This window comes from Dendrobates tinctorius, unplaced genomic scaffold (assembly GCF_039654945.1).
Source record: "Dendrobates tinctorius isolate UK_male_01 unplaced genomic scaffold, ASM3965494v1 ptg000211l, whole genome shotgun sequence".
Classification (NCBI taxonomy): domain Eukaryota; kingdom Metazoa; phylum Chordata; class Amphibia; order Anura; family Dendrobatidae; genus Dendrobates; species Dendrobates tinctorius.
Window position 1 is genome coordinate 12,202,957 of NW_027361878.1, and position 20,125 is coordinate 12,223,081.

The following is a 20,125-nucleotide window of genomic DNA, read 5'->3' on the forward strand; positions in this document are numbered from 1 at the left end:
CAACACTGATTGACAATCAATTTTACGTGCTGTTGTGCAAATGGAATAGACAACAGATGGAAATTATTGGCAGTTATCAAGACACCCTCAATAAAGGAGTGGTTCTGCAGGTGGGGACCACAGACCACATCTCAGTACCAATGGTTTCTGGCTGATGTTTTGGTCACTCGTGGTAGCATGAGACAGACTCTACAACCCACACAAGTGGCTCAGGTTTTGCAGCTCATCCAGGATGGCACATCAATGCGAGCTGTGGCAAGAAGGTTTGCTGTGTCTGTCAGCATAGTGTCCAGAGGCGCTACAAGGAGACAGGCCAGTACACCAGAAGATGCGGAAGGAGCCGTAGGAGGGCAACAACCAAGCAGCAGGACTGCTACAGCCTTTGTGCAATGAGGAACAGGAGGATCACTGCCAGAGCCCTGCAAAATGACCTCCAACAGGCCACAAATGTGCATGTGTCTGCACAAACTGTTAGAAACCAACTCCATGAGGATGGTCTGAGGGCCCGACGTCCACAGATGGGGGTTTTGCTCACAGCCCAACACCGTGCAGGATGCTTGGCATTTGCCACAGAACACTAGGATTGGCAAACTCGCCACTGGAGATGCCGTGGAGAGCGATCTGCTTGCAACATCCTTCAGCATGACCGGTTTGGCAGTGGGTCAGTAATGGGTGTGGGGTGGCATTTCTTTGGAGGGCCGCAAAGCCCTCCATGTGCTCACCAGAGGTAGCCTGACTGCCATTTGGTACCGAGATGAGATCCTCAGACCCCTTGTGCGACCATATGCTTGTGCGGTTGACCCTGGGTTCTTCCTAATGCAGGACAATGCCAGACCTCATGTGGCTGGATTGTGTCAGCAGTTCCTGCAAGATGAAGGTATTAAGGTTATGAACTGGCCTGCCCGTTCCTCAGACCTTAAGCCAATTGAGCACATCTGGGACATCATGTCTCGCTCCATCCGCCAACGTCACGTTGCACCACAGACTTTCCAGGAGTTGGCGGATGCTTTAGTTCAGGTCTGGAAGGAGATCCCTCAGGAGACCATCCGCCACCTCATCAGGAGCATGCCTAGGTGTTATACAGTAGGGATGTCATACAGGCACGTGGAGGCCACACACACTACTGAGAATCATTTTGACTTGTTTTAAGGACATTACATTCCACTTTAATTTTGTGTGTGACTCCAAATCCAGGCCTCCATAAATTTGATTTCCATTGATGACTTTTGTGTGATTTTGTTGTCAGCACATTCAACTTTGTACAGACAAAGTATTCCATGAGAATATTTGATTCATTCAGATCTAGGATGTGTTATTTGAGTGTTCCCTTTATTTTTTTGAGCAGTGCGTGTGTATATATATATATATATATATATATATATATATATATATATATATATATATATATATATATATATATATATATATAATTTTTTTTTTTTTTTTTTTTTTTTTCAAAAAACAGGCAGCACACCATTTGGAATTTAGAAAAAAGTGCTTTTTAATAGCTCATGCGGCGACATTTCGGTCTCAAGTACAGACCTTTCTCAAGCTTGTAGCATGCAGAGTACATAAACAATTGTAATTATATTTATTAATTTTCAATGGATGGGATGAGTCATGTTCGATTGGTGACCTCTGGCACAATATGATCTGAAAAAGAAAAACAATTTAAAAATAAAATAAAAGGTTACAAAACTACACTACTTCAAATGAAGCAAAAAGATCACAATAGCAGTCATAAAAAGCAAACCACATAAAATCACAATGTTTTCCCAAGTTTAGAATCAACAATTAGGCCTCAGAGTATGTACCTGTGAGGCTTTGCACCCTACTTTTTCCTGTGCTTTTCTCTATTTTTATATATATTTCAGAATATGGCCATCGACCTTTTGTATGAAGTTGTGGGTCATATGCAGTAACTACCGTATAAGTCACCTGCAATGGGTGCCATTTTTATGGCTGCATATAAAATCCATCTTGATTACTCTGATCCTGGCAATTTAACCCTATAAATGCATGGACAGGCATTAAAGGGAGACTGTCAATAGCAATAAAGTGTGACAACCAGTGATGGAACTTTATCAGGGTTCAACACTTAAAAAATTACTTTTTTTTTTGTTCTAACTCTGCTATATTGCTGAGAAATCTTATTTTTCTGAATATGCTAATTCAATTGAAAGTGCATTGAGGTGTTATCAATGCACTGCCAGTTGGTCGCTCCTCTTAAGTTATCCGTGCCTGGCGCCACCCTCCTCTACTTTATTGACTGACAGTGTTGCTCATTTGGCCCAATAACTTCCTCTATAGCTGGTTCAGTTTGTGCTAGACAGTGTCGGGTTATTGTGAACTCACTATTGTTGTGATCATTTAAGGCCTTCTCAAGCAGGTGTCGATTGCCTGAGTACTGAGAAAGCATAGTCTTCTGCAACCACATTTTTATCATAAGTTGCTTCATTTTCCAGTTGGTTCTGCTCCAACTAGGTGTACAATTGTCTCCTCTGCTACTCCTGATTTCCATTGTAGTTCTGGCATTTATTTCTAAGTTTGGTCAAGCTTCTGTAGGTGTTATCCACCTACAATTCTGCTATCATGATTCCAGTTTATCAGCTCAATTGTTCTTTTTGTTATTCTTACCATCATGTCTGCTCGCAAAATACGTGTGTGTTACTGCATCTTTGCAAGCAAGTTACCAGTTTGCTAATACATCTACTATTTCTGTGTGTGCTGCATCTCTGTAAGCAAGTTAACAGTTTGCCAATGCATTGTTGCTAACCTGTAATTAACCACGTCATTTTGGTAAGTTCCTGATTGCACTCATGTAGCTGCTAGCTTACAGTTAACCATATCCCTGCTGAAAGTCTTTGATTCTATATATTTCTTAGCTGTTCGTGTATATAACAACTCTCCTGCATCTAAGGCCATCCACTATCGCCAAAGTTCACTTGCCTATCTATTTGGTACTGCCAAAATTGTACTGATCTGCAGAATACAGTTAACAAGTCAGTTGTACACATGCTATAAACATGAAAACTCCAAAAACAATAGGAATTGCTGTTTTTTTTTCCAGTCAACCTTACAAAGGATTTTTTGTTAAACAATACATTATATGTTAAATGTAATAGTGCCTTTAAAGAATACAACTGGACTAGCTGTGTTGGGATAACTTAAGGAACCCCAATCAGCTCTGCTGACAGACAGGTACTTGTACTTTTAATGAAATTATGAGTCATGAGCATTTTTTCATAGAATTCTGTATTGTCTTCCTATTCTGTTTTCCCTCCCAGAAAAGAATGGTTAAGTTGGCAAGAGAGTAGCACTATTTGAGGGTGTCACAGCCCCATTCGTGCTTCCTGTATAAGATTTTAGGGCGCAATCATAGAGCCGTATAAATCGGAGCAAAATCAGAACACATTGCTTGGACTGGCTGGTGTCTCATCCAACCTGAACGTGACAGCTGCATAAAAGTACAGAAAGCGGTCACGCTCGGGTCGGGAGAGCCGCCAGCCTGTCCGTGCACAGTGTTTTGAAATGACAGGAGTGGTAATGCATATTATTTATTGGTAATAGGCTAGTACCGATCAGTCTTTACCCCAGTGTAAGGTCTTTAGGTCTCCATACACATTAGATGATGGGGAATTTAGTGGTTAGTCTCTCCCAGACACAGTTTTCAGGCATTTTGGTAAAAAGAACATATAAAGTGAGGCCTCATTCATACATCAGTTTTTCTCACGTGCCCGAACAACAGATCAATTATTTTCATCAGAGTTAGGATCGAGTATCATCGATTCGTACGTGCAGAAAAAAAAAGTTTCTCCATCTTTTCCTTTCTGGCAGTCTGTGAAAATTGGACCGCACTCGGATATCTTCCAAGTGCGGTGTAAGTTTTTCACGGACCCATAGACTTGCATTGCAGAATTAGATCCGGCAATCAAAATCAGACGTCTCACATCGATTTTGCGCAGACTGCTTGGTCAACGAAAAATCACAGAGATGTGAATGGCCCCATAAACACAGGTACAAGTGCTATGTGTGACAAACATGGATAGCACTCATACAAGAACATCGGACGTGTGAAATAATTTTGGCACGCCGAACACATCTTCATTGACAGATTATATAATAATTCCATACCTTTTTCATAGAGGAGCAGATATGTTTAATAGGGAATGTAGCTTTAATGTTCATAGTAGTAAGGCCTTATTCAGATGTCAGTGATTTTTATGCTACATTACATTATAAAACATTACGATGGTCATCAGTGGTTTTAGGCTACGGTCACACGTTCAGTATTTGTAACCCAAGACCAGGAGTGGGTGATAAATACAGAAGTGGTGATGGGTTTCTATTATATTTTTCCTCCCGATTGTTCCTCTCCTGATTTTGGTTTACAAATACTGAGGTAAAAAAAAACCTCACCAAATGCTCCAAATATGCACACGGCCTATACTTAAAAAATGCCAAAAATCATATCCTTGAGGCCATGTTCACACGTTGAGTTTTTGGTGAGTTTTTTACCTCAGAATTTGAAAGCCAAGACCAGGAATGGATGATAAATACAGAAGTGGTGACGTGTTTCTATTATACTTTCCGTCTGATTCTTCTACTCCTGGTCTTGGCTTATAAATGGTGAGATAAAATACTGACCAAATACTGAACGTGTGAATGTGGCCTTAATCCAAGCTTCATCAGTGTCTGGTCCATGACACAGTTTCTCCTATGGTAATCCCGGACAACACACGCATTGTACACTGATGCCGTCCATGTGCTGCCTGTGATGTCCACGGACCCATAGACCTGTGAGCGTAATTTTAATCCGTGACTTGGATAAAAACAGTCATCTGTTGGTGATTTTTTTTTTTTCTGACACACGGTCCACAAAAAAACCTGAACATGTGAACAGCCCCATCGAGTATAATGGGTACATGTTCTATCCATGAAAACTACTGATAGAACATGTGAGAAAAACGTACATCATCCGTATAGAGTAATGCATATATTTTCTTCCTTCTTTTGGTAGAGAGAGGTTTTTTTTTGTTTTTTTTTATTTGGTTCATTGCTCCGTGTAGCTGGAATGTGAAAGAGTTTCAAGCAATGTGAGCCGCTGATAATGTAATGAAAAAAATCAATTTTTGCTATCCAATAATAATAATACAATTAATAGCTCATTTGTCCAGGGTAAAGTGACCTAATGGCGTTCTCCGGGTAGAGGGAAGTAATGTCGGAAATGATGGATTGCATTTGCCCCGATTTCTTATGAACGCTGGTAGAGCAGAACTTATCAAGCTAGTACGGGATTCGGTGTCGGAGAATACATGGCGTGTGCATACGACAGCTTGGTGAGATTGGCTGTCATGCGCAAAGAACAGTTTAGCAAAGCAAGGCTATTGGCGGTAACTTAGGAGTATTTAAGTAAATTGAGGGGAATTGGTGTAAGGATCAAAGAAAGCTTTAGCAAGGATAGCATTTATTCTTAAGCTGCATGAGAGGACAGACGTGACAGGTATTTGCTGTCAGGCAGATTTTGAAGGGTTGGAGTAATTGTGCAATATACTAATATTGATCATGCCAAAAACAGTCTAGTTAGGTTACATATCACATACTTGCGGTCACATGACTGTTGTTCCTGGCGCTGACACCTGAGAATCCTCACAGCGCTAAGTGCATGCACTGCGAAGATTCACAAGTCTGCAGTCGCAGACTTGTCCCACTATTTAATGTTGACAGCCCTGGTCGAAAATTTGACTTTCATCAGTCTCTGATGCGTGCCTACCTGCTGGATAAAGGAGTACTGCAATGACGAGATCAGCACTCCTCTCATACAGCGGTGTACAACACCGATCTCTTCATTGCCATACTCCTCTATCCAGCAGGTAGGCACGCATCAGAGACTGATGAACGTATGGATATTACTACAAATACAATTTTGTTATTCATCACATCTGAGTGCCAAATTTAACAAATATATGTACATAGCCTGGTGTGGGTGGAGTTCGCTTTCTGAGCTATGTTACAACGGAGCAACAATTAAAACTACTTTTTTTTTTTTTTCTTTTTTTCTGCTACACTGGGAATGGAGCCTCAGTGACAGGATGTAACCTCTATGACATCACCACCAGTCTCTGAGGCTACGATCGCAGCAGCTCATTCACCAGTGGTTCTCAGTCTGCCTCTCCATTACTAAGCTGTGGGCTTGATGTCACCTGACAATACAAAGGTGACATTAACCCCACAAATATTACCCCACTTGCCACCGCTACAGGGTAAGTGGGAAGAACCGGGCAAAGTGCCAGAATTGGCGCATCTAATAGATGTGCCTTTTCTGGGCAGTTGTGGGCTGCTATTTTTAAGCTGGGGGGGCAATATCCATGGCTCCTTACCAGCTTGCGAATGCTGTCTGCTTTAGCAAGGCTGGTCGTCAAAAATGGGGGGGCCCCATACCGTTTTTTTTTTTTTAATAAAACAGTGTGGGGACCCCTCTATTCTTGCTAACCCTTGCAGTGCAGCAAACACTGGATGTTCGGGCCCTCCATTCAAGTGAATGGGGTTAGGGTACTGTTCTGGAACCTGAACTTTTTGTAACTGGCTGAACACGCCAGACTCTAATATCCAGGTGTCCGCCCATCTCTAGTGTTCCATATCACACACGTTACAATCTGATGAACTTTCACTGTCCAGTGAAATTTTGTTTGTTGAAATGAACTCAGTGTTCCCTGAATTATGATTGGCGGCTCCTGAAGATGGAGGCCTGGAGACAGCAAAAGCCAGTGGCCTACAAGTGAGGCCGGGATCACACATGCGAGAAACTCGGGCGAGTCTTGCACGTCAACACCCGGCACTGCCGATGGGAGCAGAGCGTGCGGCTGCATAGAAGTACAGTACAGTGCAGTGCAAATTAATTGGGACAAAGCATTTTTTCAAGTTAAATTGTAAGCTGGTTACCAGTCAGTGATTCAAACCAGTTTTAACTGCTTAGAACAGGTGTGAGTGCCCGTTCAAAGCTGTTAAAACTGGTTTGAGTCACTGACTGGTAACCAACTTACAATTTAACTTGAAAAAATGCTTAGTCCCAATTAATTTGCACAGCACTGTACTTCTATGCAGCTGCACGCTCCGCTCCCAAGTGGCGGGTATTAAAATGCGAGACTCGTCCGAGTTTCTCGCATGTGTGATCCCTGCCTGAGTGTGATGCACCCCACCCCTGACAGTACGCTGGGAGTGTGTTTTTCTGTAAAGTGACAGAACGTAGTGGGACAGCAGCTCGGTCATTACTACCACTCTCGCGCACTATACACTATTACCAAAAGATAGAGAACAGTTTGTTTTAATATGTACTGCATCTATAGGTACAGGCCAGGTCACATACAGTAGGATTTCCTTCAGAGCTGGCACATGTACTGTATATCCAGTGTAAAGCAGCAGCGTCCACACGGTGCAGAGATGAGGCAGTGACCCAGCAAGTTCAAACAAAAAAAGTATTTTTTTTTTTTACAGGACAACAAGGGATTCTGTTGGATTAGCAGAATAATAAATTTTGTCAAATTGTGTGTGATTATTTCATTAAAAGAATTTTTAGTTAATGTGTGTGTGCGCCTTTTTTCACCCTTTACTCCCATAGGATTAATAATGGATAGGTGTCTTATTGACACCACTCCATTATTAACCCGGCTTACATTAACCCATTATTATTAAACCCATGAGCCACCGCTAAAGGCAATGGGAATAGAGAGGCTAAGTGTCAGAAATGGCATATCTCAGGCTGGTTTCACACTAGCGTTTTTTAGCACTGCACTTCGTGCGCGTCCATGCGCATGCGTCCTGTACCCCTATAACATGGGGGCGCATGGTCTAGCGTATGCACGCATTTTCGTGCGCATGCGTTTTTTTGGAGTGTGCGCCTAGGCGCGCCGGACGCAACCTGTTGCATTTTTGGTCCGTCCAATCTGTCTCAAAAAACCGCATGCGCATGGAATGCGCAAAAAAAAAAATCACATTACAGTCTATGGGAACGCAGGCCTGCGTTTAAAATTGCATGCGTTTTAAGAGTTAACATGGCTAGAAACTGGTTAAAATGCATGCGCCTAAAAAAAGCAAACGCATACAAAACGCATGATGCATTTTTTTGCATGCGATATTATTGCGCACGAAGCGCAGCGCTAAAAAACGCTAGTTTGCAACTAGCCTTATAGATGCGCCTTTTCTAAGGTGGCTGGGGGCAGATTTTTTTTTAGCCGGGGGGGGCAAAAACAATGGTTCCTCTCTAGGCTATTAATATCTGCCCTCACTCACTGGCTTTCCCTCTCTGGTGGAGAAATTACCACGGGAGCCCATGCAATTTTTTTTTCAACGAATTTACCCGTTAATTTAACACGTCCAAAATTTTACACACATACACTAATCTAATTATTAGTCAAAGACATATAAAAAACTAAATGAAATGGCTTACTGTATGTAAACCATGTGTCATTTCATATTGGGTTTTGTAATGATTTTACAGAAGCCAGCAATTGATTTAGTGGCTATTATGCTATGTAGAACTCTATGAAATATATATATGTGTGCTGATTGACATGTACAGTGCCTTGCGAAAGTATTCAGCCCCCTGGAACTTAACTTTTTCCCACATATCATGCATCAGACATAAAGATGCCAAATGTAAATTTTTGGTGAAGAATCAACAACAAGTGGAACACAATTGTGAAGTTGAACGAAATTTATTGGTTATTTTACATTTTCGTGGACATTCAAAAACTGAAAAGTGGGGCGTGCAATATTATTCAGCCCCTTTAGCTTAATACTTTGTTGCGCCACCTTTTGCTGTGATTACAGCTGCAAGTCGCTTGGGGTATGTCTCTATCAGTTTTGTACATCGAGAGATTGAAATTCTTACCCATTCTTCCTTGGCAAACAGCTCGAGCTCAGTGAGGTTTGATGGAGATCATTTGTGAACAGCAGTTTTCAGCTCTTTCCACAGATTCTCGATTGGATTCAGGTCTGGACTTTGACTTGGCCATTTTAACACCTGGATACGTTTATTTGTGAACCATTCCATTGTGGATTTGGCTTTATGTTTGGGATCATTGTCTTGTTGGAAGACAAATCTCCGTCCCAGTCTCAGGTCTTTTGCAGACTCCAACAGGTTTTCTTCAAGAATGGTCCTGTATTTGGCTCCATTCATCTTCCCATCAATTGTAACCATCTTCCCTGTCCCTGCTGAAGAAAAGCAGGTCCAAACCATGATGCTGCCACCACCATGTTTGACAGTGGGGATGGTTCAGGGTGATGAGCTGTGTTGCTTTTACGCCAAACATATCGTCTGGCATTGTTGCCAAAAAGTTCGACTTTGGTTCCATCTGACCAGAGCACCTTCTAACACATGTTTGGTGTGTCTCCAAGGTGACTTGTTGCAAACTTTAAACAACACTTTTTATGGTTATCTTTGAGAAATGGCTTTCTTCTTGCCATTCTTCCATAAAGGCCAGATTTGTGCAGTGTACGACTGATTGTTGTCCTATGGACAGACTGTAGATCTCTGCAGTTCATCCAGAGTGATCATGGGCCTCTTGGCTGCATCTCTGATCAGTGTTCTCCTTGTTTGAGATGAAAGTTTAGAGGGACGGCCGGGTCTTGGTAGATTTGCAGTGGTATGATACTGCTTCCATTTCAGTATTATTGCTTGCACAGTGCTCCTTGGGATGTTTAAAGTTTTGGAAATCATTGTGTATCCAAATCCGGCTTTAAACTTCTCCATAACAGTATCACGGACCTGCCTGTTGTGTTCCTTGGTCTGCATGATGCTCTCTGTGCATCAAACAGAACCCTGAGATTATCCTAGAGCAGGTGCATTTATACGGAGACTTGATTACACACAGATGGATTATATTTATCTTCATTAGTCATTTAGGACAACATTGGATCATTCAGAGATCCACGATGAACTTCTAGAGTGAGTTTGCTGCACTGAAAGTAAGAGGCCTGAAAAATATTGCACGCCCCACTTTTCAGTTTTTGAATTTCCACAAAAATTTAAAACAACCAATAAATTTTGTTCAACTTCACAATTGTGTCCCACTTGATGATTCTTCACCAAAAATTTACATTTGGTATCTTTATGTTTGAAGCATGACATGTGGGAAAAGGTTGAAGAGTTCCAGGGGTCGAAGACTTACACAAGGCACTTTATATATGTATTCTATGTGTATATATCTATTCTTTCTATTCTTTATTAAACATGTCAGTGTGATTTCACTGTATCGCAAAATGAAATGCCGGCTTTTGTTAAAGCACACCGGTGCGTATTTCTCGCAAGTCACACATCTGGTCCGTGTGTAATCCGTAGTTTTCTTGCCCCCCATAGACTTGCATTGGCGTATTACTGGCGTAAGACGCTGACAATCGATTTTCTCAGCCCGTATAATAAGGCCGATTAAAAATAAATAATCGGCCGATGGGAGTTGCCCCATAGATTAACATTGGGCCGAGTGCAATGCGTTGTTTTTGCGCATAGCACTCGTTCGTATTTCTCGCTAGTGTGACGCCAGCCTAATAGAGCTTCTACCTGCTGGACCTGTTGCGGTGTAAGTTCTGTTAATTCGGCCTGCATTTGTTCAAGTATACGGCGCCCCTCCCGCATGTGCTGGGGTTCTGGTACCGAAGACGTATCTACAGCCACGGTCCAAGGATCTCCCTGTTTCACTGTCAATTGCACAGCCTGTGGTGGTATCACTTCCTCCAGCATGCCCATAATTTGCGCTACTTCACTCTGGGGTGGAAGCGTGATATTACCTTCTCCCAAATTAACACAATGCACTGGGACCTTCCCATCGTGCACAGTAGCTAACGTCCGCGCAACGAGGAGCCCTGGAGGTAATTGCTCCATGGTACGCCACGGGTGACGGGTGCAATAGTGGACCCACTGGGCCGTGACGCCGAACCCTCCCCGAGCGGGCGTGCCAGGTGGAACCAACCCCTATACAGGGACTGTTAGGGAGCAGGCTCAGGGACTTCAAGCGCCATGGCAGCCAGAACCAGAGGTCTGCTCTGGTGGATGAGCAGGCAATGCAGAGAGACCGGGGATCCGGAGAGGGGTCCGGGATAACCAGAGTCCGGGGGGAGGAGCTAGTAGGCAGCAGCATGGTGGAACGATTCTGGAGACCTGAGGCAGACAGAGTTGGAGCAGGCACTGGAAAAAGCAGAGAATAATGACGGCAAAACGGGGACCAGGGTGCGAGCGGAAGCAGGGTGCGACTAGCGGTAGTGAGCGGAGGCAAGTAGGGCCTAGACACAAAGAGAACTAACTCAATAGTCAGGCGCCTCCACTAAGGGAGGGCGGCCTGAAATAACTGGTGGGCGTCCCTGATAGGTCCGAGGGTGCTGCAGGGTCAGGTCGCGTCAGAAGGCATAAGGAGTGCAGGGGCACACTGCCTGGCCCTACGGCGCATGCGCAGAGGCACAGTGCGCACGGCAGAGGAAGAGAGCACCGGGAAGTAGCCTGCCGGAGAGCAGGAGGCGCACACTGGAGCGGTCAGCGCGGTGGACCCAGGGCCCATGGTGGGGAGCCCTCAATGGAAGAACTCGGGCCAAAGGCGGTGAGTACCGGGCCAGCAGCGGGACAAGCAGCAGGGCCAGAGGCAGCGCTAACACGCCATAACATCTGGCTCTATCTATATCTCGACCACTTCCAGAGGGGTACAAGCCCAGTCGGGCAGAGTAACCACGGTTTGGCCCTGTGGCAGAACAAGGTTGGCTGCGGCTGGGACTATCACTTTTCCCAACATCTTCCCATCAATAGAGGTTTCTTGGGCTTGGGCCGTATGGATCAGCTGCTGGAACACTCCTTTGGGGAGTGCGAGGCCACTGCTGTTTCAGGGACACATCTGGGGACTCGAGATTTCCGAATTCCTTCAGCACGTTTATCTCTAGAGTGACAGCATGTCCGTCACCGGCGGTCAGCACCACTCCCTTCCGACCCAGGACTTTACCACAGATGGTGATTTGCATCCAGACCACCCCTGCAACTGGGATAGGTACGTGATTAGCAGCCGTCAACTTTATCACCGGGCCCCATTCAGGCCGCATCGCTTCGGGGAAACATTGTCGGAAGTATGTTTCAGGCATCGTGGTCACCTGCGAACCAGTGTCTACCAAACAACGAACGGCCCGACCATCCATTTCAGCCCAGACAAGAGGATACATGGAAACTAGACTTGTGGGACTTCTGATTCTCCTACTTGACTGTCCAGGCTCCTTGGTGGCATCCCCCAGCCTCAGAGGATCCTAGTTTAACGGACGGTGCTGACCTCGTCATACACAAACCCAAGCTAAGGGTCCAATCTCACCACAGTTGTAGCATGTAGGGAGTTCTTATCTGCGGGACGTTCTTGTTTCGCAGCGAGGTTCAGGACCAGTTCTACCCCCGGTCAGTAGAACCTATGCCGTCTTTTCTAGTATTGCCCATATGGATCTCCTGTAACATGTTCATGTACTGGGTCACCGTCTCCCCCTCCCTTTCAACCCGGCAAAATAAACTCATATGTAACTCCCCTACGTCCGTGGGGTCTCCGTGTGTTTCCTCCAGTATTTATAACACCTTATTAAAAGTGTCCTGTTCTCAAGGGGCTCGTAGCATGTCAGAATCCCTTGCCTTTCCATCTAAAGCCATCGTGGCAACCTCCGTTTCTAAAGCAGGGGTCATGGGTTGCATCATCCCCCTGACCCGCTCAGTCCAGCTCCATAGCATGGTATTGTTCCTAGTAAACTTTGGGTGGTTCAACATCGCCCCCAGGGATATGCTGGACCTAGGGCCCACCTCAACTGCTTGGTTTGCTGCCTCGGTGCTATTGGACAGCATTCTGCCGACTATGCCAAGTGTGAGCAGGTTGGCGGATGCAGTAACGGACAACAGGAAGAGCAAGGGTTAACTTTGATTTTACTTAAACAGGGGAGTACTCCACGCAGGGAGGAGAAGGGAGAGACAGGGATATGGCAAATGATATGGGCACGATATGTGCAGGGTAAGGTAACAATTGTATTAAGTATAGCAACTGTTCATGAAGGGTTAACTTATCAGTCCGACGGCTTCCTGATTGTAGAGTCCCAGGTTCAAACGGTGGCACCAACGCAATTAGTGTGTGATGATTCCGGTGTCATCCTGAAGGCCTTCATGGTCCGGTTTCCGGTGGTGACGGGGAGTCCTCGACGTCTTGTGCAAGGTCCTGGATTCATCGTGCAAAGTGCAGTGCAGTCTCTAACACTGCCGGAGCTTAAGGTAGCTCGGCAGAAGTGTGCAGGTTAAGAAGGGCACAGTTCTAGGTGAGTCACCCGGTCTTTCTTAGGCGGCACACGCGCGGTAACTACTGGCCTGGAGCATTTGGCACCATCATTTGAAGGAGCCAACGGGCAAACGGCAGGTTTCTGGTCACAGTCACTGTACCTGGCCGCAGGGAATCTATAGCGCGGGCCTGCGCTGTCACGGAGCTCAGAGGACGGAGCACCAAACTTCCCGCCAAGTCTCCCTGCTCTTTCCCGCTCCCGGGCTTTTTTTAATCTTAGCCACGCCCCCTGCTGTCAAGTGCAAAGATCGATCCAGGTTGCTAAGCTTTCCCCCAGATAACAAAGGGGACAGCCCCGACAGTTCCAGAGCCGGCGCAAGAGAGGTACCCCCTGTCCGGTCCTTCTTCTTACGTTACATCACCACAGTGAGTCCCCAGACTTACTTACCTCTGTAACATCACCAGAGTGAATCCCCTGATCTACTCAACTCTGCTACATCGCCGCAGTGGGTCTCCAGACTTATCCAAATCTGCTACCTCGCTGAACTCTGCTATATGACCATTGTGAGCCTTTTGACATATGCAAACCTGCTGCCTCACTGGGCTCTGCATCATTACTACAGTGGGTTTCCTGACTTACTCAACTCTACTACATTGCTGGGCTCTTCTATATTGGCACAGTAGTTTCCCTGACTTACTCAACTCTGCTAGGCCCTACTATTCCACTGACCACAGTTTCCCAAAGGACTCCTTGATATACCCTACTCTGCCCCATCACTAAATCTACCCTGCTATGTGGCAGTTGCCTCATCAGTCTCCCTAGGCTGAACTTCAGGCTTCCTAGTGGACTTTTACTAAATTCCTCCAGTTGCTGTCTGATCTCTGCACACTTTTTTTGGTCCATCCACCCAGACCAACCTGCTGGCTCAACGCCTTCTGTCCGTGATGCATCTTCATCCGGACCGAGGGTTTCGAGGATCCACCTGTTCAGGTAAGACATAACACATGCATAAAAATATCCTAAAAATAAAAAGTTAATTCAGATTCCAGCTTAGATCTTCCCATGGCCTATTTGAGAATGAGAGGAGTAATTAATTTTCCTTAGAATAGTTTTTATGTGGGAAGCTAATGTTTTGTTTTTATGGAGAAGTCAATGTCATTTAATATGGTGACTAGGAAAAAAAATAATACTCTTTCATAATTAAGCCATGCTTTATTAGGTGAAGGGCGTGGGGATAAGAGCAATCTGTAACTTTTAACTGTGCTAGTTTTACAAACTGTTCGCTTGACACCCCGTATTTGTGAAGCTCCTGGGACTCCAAAGCAACTCGCTCCTAGCCCCTCACTTAGGACTCAAATCAGACAGGTGCTCTCCACGGTTTTGACCAGCACTTGTACCCATGCTATTCTATATGCTCGATTTTCTCCTAGGACCAACTGGTCAAAGGAAAAAAAAATCTCAGCATTCACAATTTGCCTCCGAGAATCGGATGGCACTCGACCATTTGTATCTGTGGGTCCTTGAAAAAAAACGGACTGTACTTGGATGACAGCGGAGTGCAGTCCTGACTGCATGGAAAAGGTGGAAAAACTTTTTTTCTATCCAATTTCCAGAGAAAAACACTGTGATCAAAGTCTGATCGCAATGGGATTAGCATAATTGGACCATTATTCTTAGATGAAGAAAAGAAAACGGTCTTCTGCACCTGCCCTTAGCAGGAGAGCCACCCTAATTTCTAGATTAATCTGAACAACAGAAATGGATTTTATCGTAAAGATAAGATTCTAAGGGCTCATACTCACACGCAAGAGACTCGAACGAGTCTCGCACATCAATACCCAGAACTGCCGCCAGCACTCGGATCGGAGTGAGCGGCTGCATGTATTTCTATGCACAAACAGAGAGCACAGAATGACAATTGTGCAGAAATATCCTGCAGTAAAACATATAACAGTAGTCAGCAAGTGCTGATAAAAAGATGATAACAAATACAGGGTATTTAGTCGATACGTTTTTTTTTCAAAAAAAATGTATACCAAGCTGCTCCACCGCGTCAAGGTAACCCAATGCCACCCAAAGTATCCACAGTAATTGGCACCATAGAGTAAGCGCTCTTTATTTATTAGCATAGTTCCCATCGTACCTCCATTAAAGTGTAAATATGACCAGGGCCCCACAATACACATTGTTCTGTAGTTAATAGTGCCATAACAGCGTTAGTGCCTTATGTAAAATTGAACCTTATGAATAATGTCATCCCCTAATTGACATGTATAGTGCCCCATAGATTTATAGACTTTCACATGCAAATTTCTGACTAGTACAGTGCTCCAAATAATATTCCATTACAAGTGCTGCTATATAGTGCCCCCTTAGTGTGCCATGTAAATTTGTGACTTACAGAGCCTGGCTCCCAATAAAAAGGATCCAATTTATAATACTCCCATATCCTCATTGTCTAAGGGCAGTTTTACCCTCAGCGTCTCCGGTACGTGTAGTGGCAGTTTTCTCACGTACCGGAGACACTGACACACATAGACACATTCGAATGAATGTGTCTATGCACATGTCAGCGTGTTTTCATGGACTGTGTGTCCGTGTGCAAAATACGCTGACATGTCCGTTTTTGTGCAAATGTACGGATCACATGGACCCATACAAATTAATGGGTCCGTGTAAACACGTACCGCACACGGATGGCGTCCGTGTGCGTTTTTAAAAGTCATAGGGTTAACATTGAAACAAATTTTTTCAATACACGGACAGCACCCGGATCGCACACGGATGCCACATGAATGTCACAAATTTACACACGGACCCAAATATCTCTGGTACCCTTTTTTCCGGTACCAGAAATATCAGGAGGTGTGAAACTGCCCTAAAGGACAGTTTCCCTGGGCCGTCCGCAGCCTCATGCTGGCTGGCATGATGACATTATTACACCATACTGGTAAGCATGTGGCAACAATGGGTAACATATACATAGTGCATGGAGGTGCAGAAACCATCCATTATATAACGTCTGTCCTTAACAAAAACCGACTGGCTCCTAAAAATATTACATAGGGGTGCAAAATATATGAAAATAATATATATATATATATATATATATTTCCTTTTGAAAATTTTTGCCCTTAAGAAGTGGCGTTGCCAGCGCTGAAGATCCAGGCTAGCGCACCTGCCCCAGACTTTGGGTCGGGTGCCCCACATCTCCAGGCAAGCTCCAGATTGATGTATGATGCTGTCAACACGATAGCCAAAAGGTTTCATCCTATGGTGGAGCATGGAGTTGCCGGCTCCCTGCTCCACCACTCCATTCTCTAGACCGCAGCTGTGAACTGCCATGCATCTATATTCTGCTCCCTAGCACCAGCATCAGCAAGAAGTCAATACCTCCTGCAGGCAGGTAGACTCACCCTCATTCATTTTTGTAAAGTCTTTGCATTGCCTAACAGGTGAAAGAGCCCAAAACATATCGGTTAGAATATAGCTTGTGGACACCACAAAGATCCACATAGACTTGTAACTCTGCGTTATGTGACTTTTGGCTAAAGGATGACCATGACAAAATAAGCAAAACCATATGGTTCCTCTTCAAAGGTCCATTCTGCCTCATGTTATGTCCCTAGTGCCTGCACCAAAAGAACAAATGTCCCCCAATTAGGCCCAGCCTTAAAAATAAAGTTCAGCATGATTGATGACGAGTCCTTTGGTCTAGTTTTCTATATAGTTAAACTGATCACTTTACTAGGTGTTGGAACTTGAAGAAAGGAATGCTGCGTGCTGTGGCAGGGCCTGGTATATCGACATGGGTTTTTTCCTTTCTAAAGTTAATGTGCTTACAGGAGTATAGGACCCGGAGAATTCAGAAATATTTACATCATTCATATAAGGCTCGACCATGAGCGACAATCTCATTTCACCTTTGTATGACAATGTTCGATTTCCATCAGCATCTTCGGCGCGCCACTATTCATGAGTCCAATCTGTCTCGCTTGTGTATGTGAAGTCTCCGATTTCTGTATTGTAAGTTAAAGGGGTTTTCCACTTTTAGAAACATTTCCAGTCCTGTAAAATAACAAAATCATATAGTATTTACCCTCCCCAGGTCCATCGCCAGCTCTCCACCGCTACTAAGGTCTCACTGTTTTGGCCATGGCGTTGAAAGCTCAAATGACTGCTGCAGCCAGTCACTGGGCTCAGTTAAAGGGAAACTGTCACCTATTTTTTGGCCTATCAGCTGCCGGCACCGACATCAGGGGCTTATCTACAGCCCCCGATGTAACCTGAAAGAGAAGAAAAACGAGTTAGATTATACTCACCCCGGGGTCCGGTCCGGTCCGATGGGTGTCGCCGTCCGGTCCAGCGCCTCCTATCTTCTAGCGATGCTGTCCTCCTCCTTCTGCCACGCTCCTGCGCAGGTGTACTTTATCGGCTCTGTTGAGGGCAGAGCAGAGTACTGCAGTGCGCAGGCGCCGGACCTCTCTGACCTTTCCCAGCGCCTGCGCACTGCAGTACTCTGCTCTGGCCGCAGCTTATAGCGCATAAATGAGGTGACAGATTCCCTTTAATTCTGCCCCTTACAAGACACTTTTAAATTCATTGTCTTAGGATATAATCTTCAGGAGCACACCGCTCCCAGCCACCGGCGCATTACTATGCCAGGAGCAGCGCGCTCCTGAAGATTGACAGTTCGGGCCAATGGCATGGGTCCAAAGTGACTGACCTCTCACAAGCTACTGGCAGAGGAAGCATTGCCTCTGCAGCATTGGAGAAGCGCAGGGCCGCCGGGGATGGTCGAATTGAGAGATCCTGCAGTCTTCAGAGTGCCGTGAGCAGGGTGTAAAGCATAGAATCTGCTCACGCCGTCAGCTTCTTGTCTCGGTGACCGGTAATCCAGGCAACGAGCTGTACGCTATCAAATTGAAAATCCCTCCGTTCTTGAGAAGTAAATTGCAAAGAGCCTTTTGCAGTCCAATAGTTCATCATAATGCACAATTCCTTCCACCTGCTTTGGAGGTGATATTGGCCCCCTCCCTTCTTGGGCCCCTGTCTGGCTTTGCACCTTTGGCATGTCCAGGCAGTTCAGTGCACCTTCTCACCTACTTGGTTTCCTCATATTTCTGCCTTTCTTTTTCTTGATTGACGGCTCTGGCTGGACAGGAGTTAAGGGGAGGCGGGAAGTCAAAAGGGAGGTTGCACTGAGCTGCTCGACCACGCCAAGGGTGTACCTAGAGCTTTATTAGTATATCTGAGTAAAGAACCATTTCTGGAAAATGTCAGTCTTAATGAAGAGTCGTGGTGGGGTAAGGTGTGCGGAGTTCATTTAGAGACACGTGGTAATTAATGAATTCAGCACCCGAGCATGCTCAGATAACACCTTTTTAGTTGCTTGTTTTTCTCCATAGACTTCTATGGGGAGCCTAAAGAAAATGCACATAAAGTCACAATTGTGCTGTTGTGTGCAGAATTACAAGGTTATTCAGCTGAAGAAAAGCATTAAAAAAAATATGTGTTAAATCTGCACCAAAAATGGATCTAAAAAGAAGAATAGCTTAAAAGTAAAAACAAAAAAAAAAATTGGAGCACTGGGCACATTATGGTGCGGACACCTGCGGAAAATTAAAGGAAATACGAAAAGATGCCAGTGGGAATGTGGCCTTAGATCAGATCCTGAAACCTCCATATCTGATATCCATATTTATACATCAGCAATCTAAAAATGTACATGATACTAATAAATTAAGGGGGTAAATGAGATCAGGGAGTAAGTTTAGGAATCCAAGTGCAGAAAATGACGCAGATTAAGCGCATGGTCAGCACGGGGCTTGCCCAGTGCCTTGTGCTGAGGGGCAATCACACGCGGAGGGGCGTGGCTTCCAGGTGAGCGTGTAGCCACACCCCTCTCCCGTGTGCTGGGCGTGGCCTGTGCAGGTGAGGGAAGAAGAGAGGGGACTGCAGCACTTACAGGAAGCGGCTCCTCACAGACAGCCACGTACGGGGGGGACACGGAGCTGAGGAGGGTGAGTGGCCGTGCGGGCCAGCCATGGCACTGCTGGGTGGCGCTGCTGCTGCAGGGTGGCACTGTGTAAGCTGTGGCCGGCACGGGTGTGCGTGACACTGGGTGTATGGGTGGCACTGGTGGGACTCACACAGATATGCACAGCTGCCCACCGGCCATTGCAGGGTGCAGCACGTTGTATGTGGGCATTGGAAGTAACCCCTTATTGCATGCAGCGTTAATGGTGGCCTAAAAGTTTAAAGACACCCTCCCTGATAAGCCTGGGAGCCATCAGTAGGACTGTCCCTCCACATCTGGGGGAAGGCTTGGACATGCTGTGAGCAGCGGGACCCCCATCTGTGCCTGCCACCCTAGTTCTTCATCTTGTTGGACAAACTGGTAAAAGAAGAACCCCCCCCCCCCCCAACATGTCTGTGGAAAAGCGTCTGAAGAAGCTGGAGGACTTGGTTCTCAAAGGTCCTTATGGATGTGACTGCGATTCCCTCAGCGTGGAGACCCTCCTGGACGTGATGATCTGTCTGTGTCAAGAATGTAATGCCCCACCGCTGCGACGGGACAAGAATGTGACAGAATTCCTGGCCTGGGGTAAGAGACCGCCATTACACCTGAACTTTACCCAGTGTGAATGAAGGATGAGGTTGGGTTGATCTGATTTGGGGGTCACCTCTATTATTCTGGGAAAATGTAGATTGACCTGCCATGGTGTCAATAATCAACCCCCCTGCGGAGAACTCCTACTGGTCATGTCTTATGTGCCAAATAAATCTTTTGGGGGCCCCTCTAGGCTCCGATGTTCAGGTGCAACCGCCACCCCTGCGCGAACTAGAGTTA

The 20,125-nt window shown here is 45.4% G+C and overlaps 1 protein-coding gene and 1 long non-coding RNA gene across 3 annotated transcripts in view; one reads left to right on the forward strand and one right to left on the reverse strand.

Annotated features, from left to right (window-relative positions):
* Positions 1–1,476: 1,476 nt before the first annotated feature.
* Positions 1,477–18,333, reverse strand: LOC141058160 (uncharacterized). The gene is made up of 3 exons (XR_012222106.1): positions 17,999–18,333; positions 17,196–17,340; positions 1,477–1,653 (listed from the first exon to the last, which is right to left on the reverse strand). It is a non-coding gene; the product is annotated as an uncharacterized lncRNA (long non-coding RNA).
* An 893-nt stretch (positions 18,334–19,226) lies between these two features.
* The window catches only part of LOC141058267 (serine/threonine-protein kinase MRCK alpha-like), a 212,206-nt gene continuing 211,307 nt past the window's right edge, over positions 19,227–20,125 (forward strand). The window contains exon 1 of one of the 2 annotated variants that reach the window (XM_073554451.1): positions 19,227–19,879. In XM_073554451.1, coding sequence (XP_073410552.1) covers positions 19,702–19,879 — 178 coding nt within the window. In that variant the 5' untranslated portion in view covers positions 19,227–19,701. The remainder of the gene's footprint in view (positions 19,880–20,125) is intronic. The other variant, XM_073554452.1, reaches the window with a different exon arrangement.